General features: G+C 46.4%; 1 protein-coding gene across 1 annotated transcript in view; it reads right to left on the reverse strand.

Annotated features, from left to right (window-relative positions):
* The window catches only part of LOC147013531 (E3 ubiquitin-protein ligase TRIM33-like), a gene marked incomplete at its 3' end in the record, with an annotated part of 165,423 nt that overhangs the window by 61,964 nt on the left and 81,223 nt on the right, over positions 1-22,236 (reverse strand). Inside the window, exons 6-12 of the mRNA XM_085853486.1 lie at positions 21,833-21,947; positions 21,469-21,615; positions 20,556-20,673; positions 20,111-20,367; positions 8,176-8,430; positions 2,816-2,960; positions 2,616-2,728 (exon numbers count right to left, since the gene is read on the reverse strand). Of these exons, the coding sequence (XP_085709612.1) occupies positions 2,616-2,728; positions 2,816-2,960; positions 8,176-8,430; positions 20,111-20,367; positions 20,556-20,673; positions 21,469-21,615; positions 21,833-21,947 (1,150 nt within the window). The remainder of the gene's footprint in view (positions 1-2,615; positions 2,729-2,815; positions 2,961-8,175; positions 8,431-20,110; positions 20,368-20,555; positions 20,674-21,468; positions 21,616-21,832; positions 21,948-22,236) is intronic.

The following is a 22,236-nucleotide window of genomic DNA, read 5'->3' on the forward strand; positions in this document are numbered from 1 at the left end:
GCGAGGTGGAGGGAGGGCGAGATGGAGGGAGAGCGAGATGGAGGGAGAGCGAGATGGAGGGAGAGCGAGATGGAGGGAGGAGCGAGATGGAGGAGAGAGCGAGATGGAGGGAGAGCGAGATGGAGGGAGAGCGAGATGGAGGGAGAGCGAGATGGAGGGAGAGCGAGATGGAGGGAGAGCGAGATGGAGGGAGAGCGAGATGGAGGGAGAGCGAGATGGAGGGAGAGCGAGATGGAGGGAGAGCGAGATGGAGGGAGAAGCGAGATGGAGGGAGAGCGAGATGGAGGGAGAGCGAGATGGAGGGAGAGCGAGATGGAGGAGAGCGAGATGGAGGAGAGCGAGATGGAGGGAGAGCGAGATGGAGGGAGAGCGAGATGGAGGAGAAGCGAGATGGAGGGAGAGCGAGATGGAGGGAGAGCGAGATGGAGGAGAGAGCGAGATGGAGGGAGAGCCGAGATGGAGGGAGAGCGAGATGGAGGGAGAGCGAGATGGAGGGAGAGCGAGATGGAGGGAGAGCGAGGGAGAGGAGAGAGAGCGAGATGGAGGGAGAGAGCGAGAGTGGAGGGAGAGCGAGATGGAGGGAGAGCGAGATGGAGGGAGAGCGAGATGGAGGGAGAGCGAGATGGAGGGGAGAGAGCGAGATGGAGGGAGAGCGAGATGGAGGGAGAGCGAGATGGAGAGAGCGAGATGGAGGGAGAGCGAGATGGAGGGGAGGGCGAGATGGAGGGAGAGCGAGATGGAGGGAGAGCGAGATGGAGGGAGGGCGAGATGGAGGGAGAGCGAGATGGAGGGAGGGCGAGATGGAGGGAGAGCGAGATGGAGGGAGAGCGAGATGGAGGGAGGGCGAGATGGAGGGAGAGCGAGATGGAGAGAGCGAGAGAGGGGAGGCGAGGATGGAGGGAGGGCGAGAGGTGGAGGCGAGAGCGAGAGTGGAGGGAGGGCGAGGTGGAGGGAGGGCGAGACAGGGAGGGCGAGATGGAGGGAGGGCGATGGAGGGAGCGAGATGGGGGCGAGACGATGGAGGGACGGGGCGAGACGGAGGGCGAGATGGGAGGGAGGGCGATGGAGGGAGGGCGAAGAGGGGGGCTAGATGGAGGGAGGGCGAAGACGGGAGGGAGACGGGGGGCGAGACGGGGGAGCCAGACGGGGAGCGAGAGGGATGGCGAGACGGGGGAGACGGGGGGCAAACGGGGGGGCTTAGACGGGGGGCAGACGGGGCGAGACGGGGCAGACGGGGGCGAGACGGGGGCGAGACGGGGGCGAGACGGGGGCGAGACAGACGGGGGCAAACAAGCCAAACGGGGGAGACGGCGCGAGACGGCGCGAGACGGCGCGAGACGGCGCGAGACGGCGCGAGACGGCGCGAGACGGCGCGAGACGGGGGCGAGGGACGGGGGGCGAAACGGGGGGCGAGACGGGGGGGCGAGACGGGGGGCGGTGTGACGGGGGGCAGACAAAGCGAGACGGGGGCGAGACGGGGCAAATGGGGCGAGACGGGGGCGAGACGGGCGGCGAGACGGGGGAAATGAAATGATGGGCGTAGACGAAGGGCGAGACGGGGCGAGACGGGGGGGTAATGAACGGGGGCGAGACGGGGGGGCGAGACGGGGGCGAGACGGGGGCGAGACGGGGACGGCGAGACGGGGGAGACGGGGGCAGACGGGGGCGAGACGGGGGGCGAGACGGGGCGAGACGGGGGGCGAGAGTGGGGCGAGACGGGGCGGTAGACGGGGGGCGAGACGGGGGCGAGACGGGGCGTAGACGGGGGGGCGAGACGGGGGCGAGACGGGGGCAGACGGGGGGCGAGACGGGGCTGACGGGGGGCGAGACGGGGGCTAGACGGGGGGCGAGACGGGGGCGAGACAGGCGGGGCGAGACGGGGGCGAGACGGGGCGAGACGGGCAGACGGGGCGAGACGGGGGCGAGACGGGGGGCGAGACGGGGGGGGCGAGACGGGGGGAGCGAGACAGGGAGAGCGAGACAGGGAGAGCGAGACAGGGAGAGCGAGAGAGGGAGAGCGAGAGAGGGAGAGCGAGAGAGTGGGAGAGAGGGAGAGCGAGAGAGTGGGAGAGAGAGGGAGAGAGAGAGGGAGAGCGAGAGAGCGAGATAATATTTCAGTTGAAAAGAAACATCATCAGATGCTTCCAACTCGAGTTATGGTGTGCAAAATGATTTTCTTAGGGCACATGACCTTTGACCTGTTCAATATATAATTTTATCAGTTAATCTTTGAATTACAGTCTGCAGTTATGCCATGTTTGGTCAAAACGCCTTCAGCAGTTCAGCTATTGCAGAAACGAAAATCTGCTGCTTTCAGCTCAAGGTCACATGACCTTTGACCCTTTGAACTCAAAATCTAATCAGTTCATGTTTGTTTTGCAGTCCATATTTGTCCCAGCTTTTGTTGAAATCCCTTTCGTGGCTCACATATTATCGTGGGAACAAAAAAAACGATAACAGACAGATGGACAGAGAAAGGAAAATATAATGCCTCCAGCCTTGGGCCAGGGAGGCATAAAATGACTGCATTAAAATAATCTTCAGAAGGATGTTGAGGATAAGAGAAAAGAAAAAATGTCCATGATGTCAGGAAAACAAAATCCACTTATTAGTCATAACTTACAGGTGGCCATAATTTCCCACCTGTTCCTACTGCTATTGCTGGAGGCACTGGAAGGCCGTTGCAGAAGTGACGGAGGGGGTGGCGGTTGAGGAGCTGGGACCACACCTGAAACAAATCCCAACAAAGAGATATCATTGAGAATGCTCGATCATCATCGTTTTGGTGTTCAGTGGCCAATGATAAGTAACATACCTTGGAAGCTCGGTGAGGGTGCAGAGGGCAAAGGAGAATGGATGGAGCCTGCAGGGGACAAGTGGGGATAAGGTGGAAGCTCTGTCGGACTGCGTCCCTGACATCCCGCTCCAGTCACTATTCCAGCAGCTCTCAGATCATCCAGCTTTTGGAATGACAATTACAGGAAACCAGAATTAAGATACCAGAATTAAGATCGAAGATACCAGGAAATTTCCAGTTTGCCCATAATTAGGTTTTCCGAAATAGGCTCATCATTCACCTTCTCGACAAATACATACAATACCATGATTGCCTAATTAATCACTCGATTACTGTTCTGTTGCATTTCCAAAATCCAGTTACACTTTGGATGACCTTGATGTCGTCTATAAAACAAAACAATTAAAGAAATAGAGAAATAAGCAGGTGGACAAATTGAAAAATTTAACAGATAACAAGAAAAAGAGCAATCAGAGATTGCAGATCCTCACCAGGACTTCTTTTTAGTGGTGTATTTTTATAGGTTTTGGAGTAAATCCAATATGACTGTCAAACCATGTGACCGATGATATGATATATGTGTGTGAACCTTTTGTTCCTCATGGACAGGTGGTCATACGTGTAAAGTTTCGCCTTGATTTGTTCAGCGACTTCAGAGAAGAAGATTTTTGAAGGTTTTATTATTTTTTGAAAAACAATATGGCTGCCGAATCACGTGACCGATGACGTCATGATCGTTTTTTCTGTGGACCATTTTATCCCTTGACGACACTCAAAAATTTTCATACTGATCGGATGTGGCGTTCTTCATATGCAATTATGACGTCATAACTAAGGCACCTATGACATCCATCATTAGAAAACAAAAAATCACATTCCCCAAGAGGAGTACTTCCTAATTGCCAAGTTTTAATTTTTTTCCTTGGTGTGGTTTCAGAGATACAGAGGTCCAAAGTTTTCCCATTTTACCAACATGATTGCCACACCACGTGACCTATGATGTCAAACTTGTCATTAAAACATTCTACATGAGGAGTCGTACCAATGGAGAAAATTTTGTCTCGATCCGACAAGCGGTTGCAGAGAAAAACACAAAAGTTCTGTGCAGACAAACAGACAGACAAACAAACAAATAGACACAAATGCAATACCCTCTCCTCTGGCGGGGGTAACAACAACAAAAACAAACAAGGACGTGCACATTGACAAGAAATCTGTTCCACCTTGTGGGTCATGTTTTCTTGAGTTATCCATAACGAACACTCGTATTATGCGTTTTCATTACAAGCCGTCTTCACAGACAGACAAACAAACCGGAGAGACAGCAGTTGTCAGCTGATCAACTGCCGGCTTCTTGTCGAACATTTCTTTTCGCAATATAAAAAAGTATGACAAACCTGGAGATGTTCTGTACTCGATTTTATGAAATTGAGGCAACGAACGTTGATTTGGTCAACAAAAAAAATGATGTGATCCATCTGCATGCACTGCCGTTTCCTCTTTTCTTATGAAAAGTGGACTCTTTCAAATTCATAGAAATATAATTTTAGCAAATTTAAACACAGATAGTGATGCTGGCAATGTTGAGCAAAGTTGAATACAGAGACAACGAGAATGGCACTCGGTAGAGTGCATACATCCACCATGCTGAACAATTTATATTTTGCTTCCCACTAATCGGCCTGATCTGCATCCGGACCTGAAACAACATGTAATCAGCTTGTTCTTGTCACCTACCCAACTCATTAACCAAGTTTTGTCATAACTCTTCCACAACTTTTTGAAATATCATGCTATATGTCGTTTTTGTACCCATCTCTCAATGGTGAAGAATTACTCAAAAAGTTTTTTTTAAATACTCTTATTCAGATCTTCACCAAAATCGAATCAATTCGTCCTTGTCACACACCCAACCTGGTCACCAAGTTTTGTCCAAATCCACCCATAACTTTTTGAGATATTCTGCTCACAGACAGACAAACAAACAAACAAACAAATGAAATTGCTCGTTGAGCAAGGAATTGCTGGAATAACTTTGTCATATCTCCATGATCTTTGAAAAAACAAAAACCTGGAAATCAATTTGGTTTTTATAAGTTGATAGTGCTACTGTTTAATGAGTTATCGTGTTACGAATTTGGCAGCCATGAGCACTCAACATTCAGGTCCCCGTAGCTCAGTTATTTTGTTAAGTAAATGTGGATAGATAGCTCCCTTTCCCCAATGTCTCATGGGAATTAAGTGTACGTGCGCTACGAAGTTATTTTATAGATAGGATTTTTACCCCAACAACAGCCCCAACAACAACACCAACAACAACGGCATCCTCCCTGGCTTCCTTCCATCATCGGCCTTTCTGACGCGCATAATTGCCTGTGGGCGGAGTTCCATTGGCAACCAACGCATTGGCTTAGTTTGGTCATGATCATAACTTGGAAGTCAATCGGACTTGAAATGGCGTTTTTATCGCAATTTGAAAGTTTTTACCCGACCCCCTGACATTCGACCCCTGACCGCTAAGAAGGGTGTTGGTGTGACACCCCAATGAGAGATATGGTTGGATGCAGAATTGGAAGATGCACATTTAGGATTTGGTTTGAAATCGATACGACCATTTTAGCGGACGTTATTGCGAAAATAAGAATTTCGGTTTTTCGGTGACCTTAACCTTTGACCTATATTCACCAAAAACGACAAGTGTCTAAGTTGGACCATGGCCGACGTCTGTACCCAGTTTTTTCATGATCGCTGAAACGGTGTGGCTGCTACAGGGTAAACAAACACACAAACAGACAGACAGACACACAGAATGACACACACAACTGACCAACATAATTGCCGAAATCCGAAGGATTCCGGCAATTAACAAACAGACAGGAGGAAACATAACCTCTGTCCACCTTCAGTGGCACAGGCAATCTAAAAACTATAAATGGATGAGGTGTGTGTGTGTTTTTCCAACCAAGGCAACGTTCGTTGTCTCAATTAATTGAGTGCAAAACACCTCCGGATATTACATACTGGATTTCGTATTTTGTGAAAGGAAAGGCGAAGCAAGTAGTCCATGGTAGACCAAATGACAACTGCTGGAATTTTGGTGGTAACCAGCTTCGAATGAAAACCCAAATTGTGGGTTCAAAGCATGACAAATCATCAGCCTCATATGTTTGTGAAGGCATGACAGAGGCTCTTGTTATTGGTCTGTGTGTCAGTGTGAGAGTGCACACAGAACTTTTATAGATCGTTCATTCTCTGATCCACTGAAAATCTCGACACGCAGCTGGGATCTGCATTGTTCAAAGCTGTCTTGCTTCTCCTTGTACTCATATTACCATGATAAATATATAAATAAAATTTTCCAGCAAAAGAAGAGAACATCAGACACAAAGGCGTTGACATTTTGGGGGTCTGTCTGCAATTGGCCGGAGCAACAGGAGGTCTAACTCAAACGATGGGTGGCCACACAAAAATGTCAGCACCTTTCAATACCTTTCTTCTGGTGGAAAAGCAACTTTTGTCACTGTTCATCGATCAATATGTGCCTGCAATGCAGCTTGCTCATTTTGGCTGGACCTAGCATTCCTCTTCTGTAACCCCGGTGATGTCGACCTTAGGAAGATCCACGAATTTTGTGGTGACAGAACTGCCTGTGGCCTGTCATATGGGGAACTCTCCAGGAAAAAATAAATTATATGGAGCGCAACAACCAACAGGTCAAAACCATCATTCTAATCTCAAGTCTGAATTCTCAAACCTGTCTCCCTACTCCAACTCCTGGTGGCGTCTAGTTAAGTCTGTTTCTGGTGTATGCTTCCCCTCCATTTTCTCCCTAACCTCAAATGGCCGCACAACTGACTCCACGTGAAAAGGCTGAATGCCTAAACTCCGTTTTTGCTTCAAAATCTTGTGTCCCAAACCCATCACTTTCTGCACCTACCTTACCCAGTCACACCCAGCTGTCCCTGGTCTCTGTGTCCTTTTCTTCTGACAAAGTGGAGAGCTTGCTGTCAAAACTCGACTCAGATTCTGCAACCGGTCCAGACGGCATCAACCCTCATGTCCTAAAAACCTGCTCCTCTGCTCTTGCTCACCCTCTCTCTGTTCTATTCACCCTCTCATTTGCTCAAGGTCATCTGCCATCTGCTTGGAAATCTGCAAACATCACTGCCCTGCATAAAAAGGTACAAAAACAGATCCCTGCAACTACAGATCAATCAGCCTGCTCCCAATCAGCAGCAAGGTTATGGAATCCATCATCGCTTCAGACATTAAATCCTTCCTCTTCTCCAATGGCTTGATCACTCTACCCTGGATATGCTGCTTCTGCTCTCCCAACAATGGATGGAGGTCCTCAATGCCAGACATGAAATCAGAGCCATCTCCCGAGACACATCGCGTGCTTTCAATACGGTCTGGCTACCTGCCATGCTCACCAAACTTTCTTACGATGGAATCGAAGGACATCTCCACTCGTGGCTCACAGACTTCCTCTCCTGTCACAGCCAACGTGTGGCTCTAAATGGAGTTCTTTCATCCCTTGTTCCTGTCCAAGCTGGAGATCCTCAAGGCAGTGTTCTGGGCCCTGTTCTTCTTTTATCCCGCCTTTGGAACAAGCTCCCACTCTCAATCCCACTCGGCCGTCCAGGTCTTCAAAACAACTGTTCACCACCATCTCTTATCTTCCCCAATCCAAAACCACGATATTTTCTACCCCCGCTAATCCACCCCAAACCCACCTCCTTCAAATTCCCTGCTTTCCTTCCTGAAAGTCCCTGTAATGTCCATCTTGTTTAACCTGTGTACCCCACCCCATCCCTCTCCCACAGATCTCCTCATGTCTATAGTCCACACTGTTTTTCCTTCCCTCTCCTACCCCTCGTCTCCTGCTCCCATTGTTGTATGTTATGTGTGTTACCTCTCATTCGAGCCTTGACATTGTGTACAAAACAAAACAAACCGTGATATTGCAAAAGCAATGGACAAAGGTTTTCCATTTGATTAACCACGGACTTGAATACATTCGAAATCCAAATTGGTATGCACAGCAGGATAAACCATATATTTCTTCCTGCATGAGAATGAGAATGGTACCAGTAAATGAGTCAAAGCTTCCAACATTTAAAGCCTTTTCTCTCCATATTTTAGTTGTTTCACTTATAAAGCTAAAAAAAAAAAAAAAAAAAAAATCTGAATGAGGAATTCTTTTTAATGCTGCAGATGCAATTAATAACACACTTGCCACTGATAGCGTAACACTAATACCAAGATAATCCATTTGGATGTTCACAAGTCACGAGGGAGAATAATCATAGTTACGGATTCCACGTTCACCACCGCCTTCAACTCGGCCCTTTGTCGCAAAACACTGAACGACTCACCTGTATCTGTGGGATGTCTGGTACGTAGGGCAGGTTCTCGGGGTTGGTCACCGATGGGATAGGAAGTGAGGGACGAAGGGTCGGGTGAGGAGCAAAGGTGCTCATGAATGGGGGCGGAGGGCGGTTGAGCCGAGAGTGGGCATTTGCTCCCACGGACTGAGAAAGATGCTGCATGTGCTGAAGTGGGCTTGCTCGACCACCTTGGTTTCTAATCCCAACAGTGGGCATTACCTGTGGAGGGAGGGAGGATGGGGGCTGAGAGAAAGTGAAGGGTGTTGAAGGGGATTTGCAGCTCGATTTCTTGTTTATAGGTAGTCGATAAAAGTAAGCTCGGATAAAGTCATTTGAATTCTTTGATACATTTTTATTTATTTCCGAATAAAATGACGGTTAAAAGCCATCGTAAAGCTTGCACACTGCTTACGAATGTGCAGGCATCACATGGTTAATGTGAGAACAAAAATGGAGTCAGGTGGATAGACTTTAATAGTGGTGGGAAAAATGATGTCATGAGATGGAGATCTCCACAGGCCAATAACACAGATTACCAGGAACAAAGGTAACATGGACGTGAATGCTTCCATCAGCACCAGTTGGAATGAATCATGATGGGCAAATGGTTGAAGGGATCAATGCCCCAAAGCACTTCAGCCGAAAATTTTATCAGGGTCAAATGTCGATAATAGATAGAAAGACTCTGCCAAGTCATTTATGGTTATGACATGCCCCATACCTCTCAAGCACTTGCATTTAAAAAACAAAAACAAAAACAAGCTCAAATGAGCTGAGATCCTCATCCTCTTAATGATGACATCATAAAAACGAATATGACGTCATTGTGATGTATCAGGTTTGCGATAAATTATCTGTGCTAATGCCCGGCTTGATTCCCGCAAACAAAATTCAAACAGCTTGCCTAGTTTCGGAGATAATAGTATAGGCGATTTCCATTAGCAGCGATATTATGACGTCAACTTTTTTTCTCGGAAGAATTTCCAAAATTGGAGATGGTTACTGCATACACGTGGGCTCTCTGCGTATACATGGCAAGTTTCACGAAGATTCGATGAAAACTCTGCGTTGTGAAACAAAAAATGTCAAAAAATAGGAATGACTTCATAAAAATTGATATGACATCATAGTGATGTATCATATGTGCGGTAATTAATCTCTGCTAATGCCCTGTTCGATTCCCGCAAACAGGATTTTAAAAGCTTGCCGAGTTTGAGATAATTTTTTTAGGCGATTTCCATTAGCGAAGATATTTTGACGTCATAACTTTTCTTCTCGGAGGAATTTTCAAAATTGGAGGTGGGTACTGTCTGCGCAGGGTATTTTTACATTTATCTGCCAAGTTTCAGGAAGTTTAGATGAAAACTGTAGGCTGTGAAACAAAAAAGTCCACAAGAAGAAGATGAAGAACAACAACATGAGTAAGACTTAGAGATCCTCCACGAGGATCTAAAAACCAGGTGGCTTCAAGAGGGAAAACAAATAAATAAATACACAAATAAAAAGGATGCCACATTTTCCCACAAACACGAGACCTGGACATGATTTGAAACCTATTTCAGTTCACTGCAGGCTGAAAAGGCAGTCTTTGGTATGGTCCACTCTTTACTATTCGCTGCAACTTTGGGCCATTGTTCTCCATCCGGTGAGGTTTTCATTTTTACCCTCGCTGAAGAAGATGGTATTGTGTTTGTTTGTTTGTACACACAACTTTCACGTTTTTCTCCGCAACCGCTCGTTGGATTGAGATGAAATTTTCACCATAGGTGCGACTACTCATGTAGAATGTTTTAATCATAATTATGACATCATAGGTCACGTGGTGTGGCAGCCGTGTTGGAAAAACGGAAACACTTTGGACTTCTATCTCTGAAACCGCACCAAAGAAAAAAATCGAAACTTGGCCCATAGCAAGTACTCCTCATGGGGAATAAGTGTGATTTTTTTTTTTAATGACGTCATAATTGTATATGTAGACCGCTACATCTGATCAGTATGACTATTTTTGAGGGGCATCTAGGGATAAAATGGTCCACAGGAAATAAATTGATGACGTCATCAGTCACGTGATTCGGCAGCCATATTGTTTTTTGTTTTTTTAAAACCTTAAAAAATCTTCTCTTCAGTGGCTGAACAGATCAAGGGAAAGCTTCACACATATGAACATCTAACCATGAGGAACAAACGGTTCACATATGATGTCATGGGTCACATGGTTTGGCAGTTTGGCAAAAAAGAAAAAAGTACGTCATGGGTCACATGGTTTGGATTTACCCTAAAACCAACAAAAAATTGTCTTCTCAAAAACGGCTGGAGAGATTGAGGGGAAACTTCACAAAAATGTTCCCCAAGCTATGGGTGTACAAGTTCAAGGAAAAATTGATCGGTCACATGGTTTGGCAGGCATATTAGATTGAAGAAAAATATTAAATACTGTTTTCTCTGGAACCGCTTAATCAATCGACATGAAATTTCACAATTATGATGCAGTAGTGATAGGGAATACAGGTTTTAAATTTCAACTTGATCGGATGCATGGGCTGAGAGCCAGAATTATTGTTTGTTTTTTTTATCTGGTTCTTTTTTATTTTTATTTCTTGAATAAGGTTTACTTGGCTGTACCTGGATGGGTTTGAGGGTAGAGGAGTAGCAGATGAAATGCGAATCCTATCCAGGTTCCTCCTGATGACATCATCTTTGCTTTTTGCTTGTTTGGTCTCCTTCTGATTACTCCAATGCAGGACTTTTTGGTGTTCCATTTGATTTGAATTGAATTTATTTTAATCCCATTCCAAATCAAATTGAATAATAATTTTTAAAAGGTCATGGGTCAAGGTCAGGTGTCCGATCAAAGCCAGGTTGCATCAAAGCAGGACGTCTTGGTATCCGGTCATCACTGACAGCAGTTATGAAGTGGCAGTTCTAATTATGTCTCTTATTAATTACGTAATACACCAGTACACAAACACCACGTAAAATACACCAAACAAAACAACATAAACACCACACAAAAGTCCGAGCAAGGGTCTGCAATCTCTGATTGCTCTTTTTCTTGTTGCTTCTGAAATTCAATCAAACTTTGGTTTTTCTCGAGGTTACCAGTTTGCAATTCTTATTGTTCATCGGTTGTCCACTTTTCTTTTGTTCTTTTTTGAATACATAATTGAGGGTAGTGGAAGAGCTGCAAAAAAGGAGTGTTTGGGAACGGGGCCATTTGTGGTAAAAGAGATCATGAGCATGGATGGCGGATGACCCTAGGGAATGGTGAACAGCTGTCTTGAATCCCAGGAGGGAAGAATGGGACTGAACACACTGAGTTAGTTGATTCCACAGGTGAGAGAAGAGGAACGAATGTGTGGAGGTGAGCAGTGAGCCTGGATTTTTGGAGTTTAACAAGAAGATGGTTACTTAGCACATTATGTGAGCCCTGCAGAAACCTGGGAAGGACAGAGCCAAGAGGGCAAAAGGGACATGACCAAAATGTCATTTTTTTTGTCTTGCTAAATGTCACTACCAAAATAAGAGATGGATTAAAAACTTTTTCAGACATAAAGGAATTTTTTTTTCCTCTTCAACAGGATCTGCATTCATTTCTACTAGTTGGACTAAGCAAGTGTAATCAGTGGCTTCTTCACAATTTTTGAATGATAAATTTTCTTGCTTTGGTGCACAGTGGCAAAATACTGAAGCCATCAGAAGAGTGTTGTCAATAATCATGGTGAAATGATGTCCTTTGGGTTTATGCAAAGTGGATGACAAGTATTCTGAGAAGATCACCAGGACCTTTATTGGCTTCTGAAAGCAAAAAAACAACAACAGGATTTCCAGCATTTCCTTCAGTCAAAGATTCCTCAAGTGTTTGTTAGGTAGTGTATTGGTACAGTGTGAGGTGAAAGTGAGTATGCTTAAGATTTGATAAAGAACGCATTTGTTTTCATAATCTGACTGTGTGTAATATTTGTTCAAGTGAGATGTTTATTCTGAAAGTTGATTTGTGGAAAAGGGTAATAGGTTATCATGTTGGAATTAGTCTTTAACCTGTATAGAAAGATCATGGTCGTGCAAAAGGTTTCTGGTTACCTCCATGTATAGCATTGTCCGACAGGTACAAACGGTTTGTCAAGGGAGAGACTTTCGTGAAAAAGTTATCTCTCCATTGACATATAAATGGTAACGAGAGTAGGTGGTGGGGGACAGGGGGGGCAGAAAGGAGGATAGCCAATTCAGAGCTGTGCGAGCGGTGCCATGTCAGGTTTTGTGGAATAAACCCGCGTTTGGAAGATGATTGCCTGCTGGTTCAGATTGATCGAGTGAAGGTCCTTCGGGTTTTGTGACATCTTTGAAAGTAAGTTGTAATCAGTGGGATATGGGATGGTATTATGCCTGATGTTGATTTAAAGTGGATCCCAAACAATATATTTTTCTCAAAATCATTGAAAATCATTAAACACGGTCAAATTTGAAGAAGAAAAAAAATTTTCAAATTTTTTTTACCAATCACAAAATGTCAAAAAAAGGCTCGGGTGTCGATGTCCTCAGTGACATCACATCTTGCAGCCAGATTGATCCAAATAGCGGTTTTACGTCGAGAAACAGTGCATGTCAAACTCAGATTTCAATACTGATTCCACCGTCATTAGCAACACTGAAAGTTCTTAGTATGTTCGAACTGATAAGTGGGATTTTGAAGAAACTCTTGGAGACAGAATTAGTGAAAGAAAAACGCATTCGAGGGGATTGTGAAGCCGTATTGTTTTGAGCCTTGCACGAGCGATTCAGAGGAAGAAGGCGGAAGTGTTTGTGAAGATGAACATGCTGGTCATATGTTCACGACAGGTTGGTAGGTTTTGTTTTTTCCGTTCAATTGCCTGTTTATTAAGGACAAGACGACCTGTGAACCCGTTGGGTTCCCGTTGCGACAGCGGTTGATGAAAAAATCATTTCAAAAGAAAAAAGATAGCTCCAGCAAACTATATCGTTGAGGTTGTTTGCATTGATCAAATTCTCCCGAAGAGTACTTGACTGAATCCGGAATTGATTTTTTAATAATTTTTTCTGTTGCCAGATTTGAACGAAACTTGATATTGTGCGTCAATGTGAAAAAACAAATGCACAAAAGAAGGTCAAAAATTATTGTGTGCAATCTTCTAAACACAATTTTATTTATTAATGAACACTGAAGTATGAGATCAAAATGGCGGTTTATTTTATGCTTAAAAAAAAAATCGTTCTTTGTCAATACTAAATGTTTGAGATTTTTTAATAAATCATTTCAAGGAAAAAACGATAGCTCCAGCGAACTATACCGCTGAGGTTGTTTGCATTGATCAAATTCTCCCGAAGAGTACTTGACTGAATCGGGAATTGATTTTTAAATATTTGTTTTGTTGCCCATTTTGAATGAAACTTGACATTGCACACCGCAGGAGGATGGTGAGTAAGGTGGGCTGAAAAATATTTGCACTATCGTGTACCGTTTTGGCTGTATTTTGGGAACATACATGCATATCTTCAAGATGAGAATTTTTGAAATATAAAAGATAGATTGTGTATTCATTGATAAATTAGTTTATATATCACTCAAGCAAAAATATCCATCTTTGCTTGACAGCAAGGACACCACCCAGGCGCACTCGGACACCACAGACAAAATAGGCGACGAATGCTTTGTCCATCATCGCAGGCTGACCAGGTGTCTTGTATGGGATTGTCCCGTTTCATACTTTCCCGGGACACCATTTATATCTGTGGTCGTGTCGTGTTCGTGCCGTGTTTGTACTGTGGTCTGTGACGTGTTCGTGCCATGGTCGTACTGTGGTGCTGCGTCGTGTTCATGCCGTGTTTGTACTGTGAAGTGTTCGTGCCATGGTCGTACTGTGGTGCTTGTTTGTTTGTGCCGTGTTCGTACTGTGGTGCTATGACGTGTTCGTGCCGTGGTCGTACTGTGGTGCTGTGTTGTGTTGGTGCAGTGTTTGTACTGTGGTGCTGTGACGTGTTCGTGCCATGTTCGTACTGTGGTGCTGTGTCGTGTTCGTGCAGTGTACGGACTGCGGTGCAGTGACGCGTCCATGCCGCGTCGTGCAGTGAGGCCAATGAGCAAAACATAACTGTTCATGCAGTTACGCGTCCGTGCCGCGTCGTGCAGTGACGTGTTCGTGCCGTGTTCGTACTGTGGTGCTGTGACGTGGTCGTACTGTGGTGCTGTGTCGTGTTCGTGCCGTGTATGGACTGTGGTGCAGTGTCGTGTTCGTGCCGTGTATGGACTGTGGTGCAGTGTCGTGTTCGTGCCGTGTATGGACTGTGGTGCAGTGGCGCGTCCGTGCAGTGGCGCGTCCGTGCAGTGGCGCGTCCGTGCAGTGGCGCGTCCGTGCAGTGGCGCGTCCGTGCAGTGGCGCGTCCGTGCAGTGGCGCGTCCGTGCAGTGGCGCGTCCGTGCAGTGGCGCGTCCGTGCAGTGGCGCGTCCGTGCAGTGGCGCGTCCGTGCAGTGGCGCGTCCGTGCAGTGGCGCGTCCGTGCAGTGGCGCGTCCGTGCAGTGGCGCGTCCGTGCAGTGGCGCGTCCGTGCAGTGGCGCGTCCGTGCAGTGGCGCGTCCGTGCAGTGGCGCGTCCGTGCAGTGGCGCGTCCGTGCTGCGTTGTTCAGTGACGCGTCCGTGCCGCGTTGTGCAGTGACGTGTCCATGACGTATTCGTGCCACGCCGTTTTCATGCCGCGCTGTGACGTATTGATTCCGTGCCATGATGTATTCGTGCCACGCCGTGACGTATTCGTGCCACGTCGTGACATATTCGTTCCGTGCCGTGTCGTGCTGATGTATTTGTGACGCGCCGTCTCGTGTTGTGACGTATTTGTGCCATGTCGTGACGTGCTGTATTCGTGCTGTGTCTTATTCGTGCCGTGTCGTGCCATATTTGTGTCGTGTTTGTGCTGTGGTGCTGCGTCTTTTCATGTTCGTGCTGCGGTGCCATGTTCCTGTGTTGTGCCATGTCGAGGTCCTGCCCAGTGAAGGGGGAGTGGTTGGTTGATGGTGATGTTGTTGGTTGATGGTGGATTGTGGAGGGTGGCAGTGGTGCTGGGGGTGGGGTCAGATGTGGGGGTGGGGGGGGACCTGAAAGTTTTAGCTCCGAGGTCAAATCATCTCGGAGGAGTGGACGATATATACACAGTTTCTCACATAAATAGACGGTGCTTGTGGTAACTGCTGGGCAATGGCAACAGGTGTTTGATTCACTGCTAAAATCGTCCGTGTACATGTGCTGATGGCTGTTTAGAGATGGTGTTACAGTTTCAAGGGACGGCTGTTTCTTCCACTTAATCATGGGGATAGCATCCTCTCTCATTAGTGGCAGATAATCACAAGATCTAGCCATCTCTGTTGTTTCATAATAGTGCTCTGTAAAATGTTCCAAGTATAAAGGCAAACATTTTGTTGGCCCGATCCACACTCAGGTATTTCGGACAAGCCTCGTCCAATTTCTGGCAAACTTAGGGTCTTTCAGCTGTGGAAACTTGATTATTAATGTAATATAATTATCATGTAAAATGCAAAATTAACTTAGTTTAGAGATTTTTGAGAAATAATTTAATTAACTTAGTTTAGTTCTTTTGAAATAATTTAATAAACATACATGCTGATAAAGCCAAGTATACATGCTGAGAAGGCCAGTAAGAAGCAGAATACACATGATCTTTACTTTAGTCATAAACAACCTTGTAAAACCTTATCTGTTTAGTGACCATTGACCTGTGATCATGTAGTCAGCAGGGCAAAACATGACTCTCTCCTACCTCCCCTCCCACACCCCTCTCCTCGAAGCTGTAAATAAACTCCAAAACAAACCAAAACCTCTCTATGTGGCATATTTGAAGTCCACAAAGTTCCATCTGATATCTTGGTAAAAAACTGTATATACACGCTCAATATGCTATATAACCTTAAGTCTTCAGCTTACAACTATGTAGCAAGTTGAGGTCTTCCTTCTGTGCACAGAAGTGTCTTGTATTTTACTGAATAAACAGCTTGTATTTGAATTATAGTTTCCTGTGACTAAAATTTCACCCACACAGCCATTGGTGTAGCATGAAACCATATTGGCGTGAATTACGATACAAGCACCAAGGACGCATCGACTCGGCATGTTTGTGGAAAATCTAAAATTATTCGCTGTTTGAGTGAAATCGTTCCGATATGTAACCCGAATACAGTACGGATATGACGTTCCACTTCCTGATGCGACGTCACAGTTATTCTGAAGAGGGCGAAGAAGAAGAAGGAGAGAAGAAGAAGAAGAAGAAGAAGAAGGAGAAGCAGAAGAAGCAGAAGAAGAATATCGACTTAATCACAAATTTACCGACTTCATCATTCGGAAATTGGAAAAAGACGTCATATCTATTTTGTCGGGTATCAAGGGATTGATTAGCTTCATGGTGGTCTGAGCGTTTGGGAACTCCCCTTTCATGATTAAAGTGGTTGGCTTTAAATCTTAGGGTCTTGAGTTTGAGCCCCTGTCGGCCTGTTAAATAACACCAGGTGGGTTGGAGGAGGAGCTCCTGTGAGCCAATGGCCATCCATATCTAGTGCCCAACTGTGTCTGCAGATGTCCTCCTGCAGTTGGGTTACTTCTTATTAGGAGGTTGGTGGCAGGATTTGCACTCCGGCCACCAGAAAACCCTTCATTCCGCAAAACATTCTCGAAGCATAAAAAAATCTGAAAACCCACTCCGTGGAGTACCTCCTGTGCAGCTTCCCTTCGCAGGGCAGCTCACCGGATAAAGGGATTGGGGCAAAGCCTTCGGGAAAACCAATCTTTGATGATAGTAGGGAAATCACAGGGTAACATTCCGAAGGAGAATGAGACGAAGGATTCGTCACTCCTTGGGTGTCATTTCCTTGGTCTCTGTATATGCTCTGACTGAGGCGAGTGATCTAACCGTGAAGGACGCATTCTATCTATGCCATGCTCGAGTCTGTGACTGATCAGTGTCCCAGGCGAGATACTCTTCTAGTCTTGGGGGATTTCAATGCATCGACTGGAACTGATAGGGATGGTGATGAACATATGTTGACCCCAAGGGTCTGCAACTGTGAACCAGAATAGCACTAAGTTCCTTGACTTTGCAAGAAGTCATGGACTTAGGGCGGCTGATTCATGGTTTCAGCGCCGACAAGCTCATCGCTGGACTTGGTATTCCAACGCTGGCAGTGTGGCAAATGAGATTCACCATGTGCTCGTTGATGGTCGCTGGAGGATGATCCAGAACTGCAGGGTTGACCGGAGTGCCCAGTTCCTCAATACTGACCACCAGCTTGTTGTCGCAACTCTTAAGTTGCACCTTAAATCCAGGAGAATGGTACCATCCCAGCCTAGGCTGGATGTTGGCAAGCTCAAAAGATGAGAGAGTAGCTGAGGAGTTTGCGAACAGGATGAGTGGAGATTTGGGAGGTCCAGGTGCTTTGGGAGATCCTGAAGAGTTGTGGAGTGCCTTCAAGACCACCGTCCTTGATGTTGCCGGTGAATGTCTTGGAACTCACCGAAGGGCAAAGAAGAATTTCTCTCAAAGGACACTAGATACCATTGACCAGAGTCGCAAGGCCGGGCTAAATGGCAGAGCTGAGCTGTTCAAGGAGCTGAGGCATAAAACTGTACATGTGCTCAGGGTGGACAAGGAGGCCTATGTGTGAGGAATCTGTGAGGGGGTAGAGCATCACCTGTGGTCAAGTGATTCTCGTCCTGCTTACAGGGGAATTGCGTTCATCCAAGTCCGTCCCTTGGTGCACTGCAGTTAGAGCGGAGGGTGGTGGGCCCTTGACAGAGGAGTCCGAAGTGAAGGCCCGCTGGGCCAGTTACTTTGAGCGACTGCACCAGGCTGATCCACCAGCTGTCGAGTTGGACGTCAGGGGTGTTGCAATCCCTGTTGCTGACCCTCCAATCAACTGTGGTCCATCTTCGTTTGTGGAAACACAGGCTGCGGTGAACCGGTTGAAATGGGGTAAAGCTACAGCAATCTGTGGCATCCATGCTGATCTTCTCAAGGCTGGTGGAAATGCTGTACTCGTGTTGTTGCATGCAGTTTTGTGCTCTGCCTGGAACACAGGCATCATCCCAACTGACTGGAAGAGGGCCTTGTTGTTCCTCTCTGGAAAGGGAAGGGTGATCGCCAAGACTGCAACAACGACTGAGGAGTGACACTGCTCTCAGTGCCAGGCAAGGTCTTTGCTCGGATAATTCTTAATAGGGTTCGCCACCATCTGCTTGAGCACCAGCGTCCAGAGCAATCAGGCTTTACACCAAAGAGGTCAACGATTGACGTATCCTTGCTCTTCGGGTCCTCACCGAACGCAGACGAGAGTTTCAGCAGGGGCTGCTTGCAGCCTATGTTGATCTCTATAAAGCATTTGATTCAGTGAATCGGGATGCCCTCTGGAGAATTCTTGGTCTTCGTGGGGTGCCACCAAAACTGATCGATCTGATGTCTGAACTACACTCTGGTACTGAGAGTGCTGTGAGATGTGGTGGTTCCATCTTTGATTTATTTCCAGTTGTTACTGGAGTTTGTCAGGGGTGTGTACTGACCCCCACACTTTTCAGCACTTGTATGGACTGGATTCTGGGGAGGATGTCAGAGAGATCAAGCTGCGGTGCATCATTTGGGAATGTCAAGATCTCTGACCTTGATTTCGCAGATGATGCAGTCATTTTTGCGGAGACTACAGACATCCTTTTGGGGACCCTCGAGGTGCTGAATGAGGAGTCGGAGCCGCTGGGATTACGGGTTTCCTGGGTCAAAACTAAGATCCAGGCTTTCAATGACATCTTGGATGTTGCTGTCCTGTCTGGGCCTGTTTGTGGTAAAGATGTTGAGGTCGTGGGGAGATTCACTTACCTTGGCAGTGATATTCATGTCTCTGCTGGCTGTGAGCCATAGGTCAACAGACATCTGGGTCGGGCCTGGGGAGTCATAGTTTCACTGAATCATGGGGTGTGGCGCTGCCGGTATCTGTGCGGGAGGACGAAAGTCCGAATCTTCAGGTCCTTGGTGCTTCCAGTCTTGCTCTATGGATGTGAGACTTGGACTCTGACCAAGAATCTGAGAAGGAGACTTAATCCCTTTGGTACCAGGTCTCTTCGGAGAATCCTTGGTTATCGCTGGTCAGACTTTGTATCCAATGAGCAGTTGCTGAGAGAGATTCAAATGAGATTTGTTACCTGCATAGTCCGTGAGCATCAGCTGCGCTGTTTGGACATGTGGCTCGTTTTCCTGACGCGGATCCTGCTCACCAGATTCTCTCAGCGAGGGAGTCTCGTGAGTGGAGGAGGCCAAAGGCCGACCACATGTTTCATGGTTGCAGCAGGTTGATCGGCATCTCAAGGAGATGGGGATGGGCCAGGCATCTGCCTGGGGGATGGCCAGATGGAGGCCCCTAGAGTACCAGAGGAAAGTGGATGCAGCGACGCAATGCTCTGGCGCATGCTCCCATTCCTGACCTGACCTGAGGTGGGTTGACTCAGCCTGTCATCCTTCCCAAGTCAGCAAAATGAGTACCAGCTTACTGGAAACAGGGGGAACTTCATCAGCGGCATAGCCACACTCCCAGCAATTATGCATCAAGCAGCCACAGGCTGGATACAAAATGATTCACTGAGGGAGCCTGCTCCACTAATCAAGACTTTCCAGAAAGATGCTGAATGAAATGTTGGACTTCTTGGAAAAGCTGTCCTCAAGCTGCCATTGTAAGTGGCCAAACCATGTACTGAGAAAATAAACACAACTAGGATTTTTATTTCACAACACAGAAGTCTACTTTCTGCCACAGGTCTTCAGAACAATTAAAGTTTAAAAAAAAAATAAAAACTCAGGTTTGGGGGGGGGGGGGTGGGACTGTTCCACTTTGGGAAAGAGAATAGAGGAACGATCATCTGACATACCTGCATGACTGCCACTTCTCCAGGCCTGACCCTCTCTCCAACAGCAAGTGAGCTGGACGGGAATAAGTTTGGACGCTGGGGTATGGGGCGAGGAACTCGGTGGCCGACTGAAGGAAAGTGTTCAGTGAAAGGATGGGTATGTGTAGGAAAGGGAGCTGGTGGTGCTGGCGGGCCTTGGCCCGGAGGAAAAACAGAAGGGACGATAGTAGGAGACACTGGGAGCGAGTTTGGGCGTCGCCCATCGTACACAATAGAGCCTAAGGATAAAAAAAAATGGGGGAGGAAAACAGGAAAGGGCTAAGAAGCTGAACTTTCTTTTAAAATGCATAAATTAAGGCCATGTAAGAGTAAAACAACAAATGGATTAAAATGCTTGGTATTCACATATAAAAGTTTAAGGAGAAAACAGTTTCAAGTGTCGTGTCGAGTCATGAAGTGAACTCACCCAAATTAAAAACATTTTTTGCCCATAGATTGCTATCGCAGTGAAAACGAAGAGTTCCTGGGGGCAAGGGACATGGCTCGCATGGAGCACGCAGCACTCGCCGCAGTTGAAAAAATATCTGTGGGAAATAAACGAAACAAAGTTCAGTTACATGTAACACAATCCTCTGCAATGATTACCAGAGACCAGGAAAGGCCTTTGAGGCCCTGAAAACATTACAGAACGAGAAGACTGAAACAGACCTGTGAAGCTGGAGGTACAAACTTGTCCATCAAAACAACGTCCTTCCCATTCTTGTTAATGTATCCGCTCCTCTATGCACCCGATTCTCATTTTGATGTACCATACTCTGTTGCAGAGCTTGGCAAAAGACATGCCTGGTGGTTTGCCGTTGCCTTTCCAGGAGTAGTTGAGGCAGGAATTTGGAATTTGTTCATGGTGCCAGTGATAGCTCGCCTACTCTTCGCAAAAGATACCGTGGGATCTAACGTCCACCAGCTAATGACGGCAGACAGGACATCCAGTTTTGAGGGACCAGGATGACAACTTATAGCTGGGTCGGGATTCAAACCCAAGTAAGACAGCTTAAAGGCGAGTGTGCCTGCCTCTCGGCCATCCTGCCAGCCTCCATGCACCTTTGGCAATGAAAATAAAAAGGCATTGCAAATAGACTCCAAGCAGTCTGTCAATCAATCCCTTCCTCAAAGCTTCCAAAATCCAACCTACACTCGTCATCCCAAACAGTGAGCACATGCCTCAAATTTTCCAAAACTCTCTTTGTCGGCATCGAAGCTACAGGTATTCCTCTTTCAAATTGCACATTTTAAGAGGTCGTGCATTTGTCCCAACATCAACAACAAAACTAGAAAATGTCGCGCGTTCCTAGATTCCCCAGCTTACACAATCTCCTCACCAATCTCTTGCTGAAAAGCAATGGCAATGCATTTCCTCCAGCAACCGCCAATCTTGAAAAGTCAATCACATGATCAACCTGTCTGGCCAGTCGCACAACTTCTCTCTGCTGTATCCTCAGTTGCTCCTGTCGCTTTCCACTCATATTCTAAGGGCACAAATTGTAAACTATGTGAAAACAGATTGTGAGATAGTAGTTTAGTTTATACAAAAAACAAAAAAGATGACCAAATAAACACCCACGCTATCGGGAAAATGATGGTAAAAGAGGTGGAGGGTGATGGATGAACTGGGTCGGTTGAGGAGATAGGTTTTAAAAGCAGATGATGCAAAATGGTGTGTAGGTGTGAAATGTCAAGCAATACCTCAAGCTGCTGCATCAGAGACTTTCCCTTGCGGTTGATTTCACTCATCAGTGTGAAAATGGTAACTTTTATATCATGCTCAACTTTCTTCTTCACCTCTTGTTCCTCTGTAAGCCTGCAAAGAACCATCATCATCAAGCAGAGTCACCATGTCAAAAGATACCAAGGCTTTTCACGAGATCAATCCACGCCAGCTGGAAGGTGAACTCCAAATTTGAGTTTACTCCCAAGACGAAGCTAAAAAACAAAGAAAAAGAGCAGCAACTCAAAACTCCGACGCGACATAGTACGCAAAAAAGCTCTGAACTCCCATCCTCACGTTTATAAATAGGACATATTCACGGGTCATAAAATGTGACCGACTTCTACATTCGCACTTCATATATTTGTGGGTTTTTTAAATT

Source organism: Eptatretus burgeri, chromosome 14, assembly GCF_056783735.1.
Source record: "Eptatretus burgeri isolate ZD-2024b chromosome 14, Ebu_testis_v1, whole genome shotgun sequence".
Classification (NCBI taxonomy): Eukaryota; Metazoa; Chordata; class Myxini; order Myxiniformes; family Myxinidae; genus Eptatretus; species Eptatretus burgeri.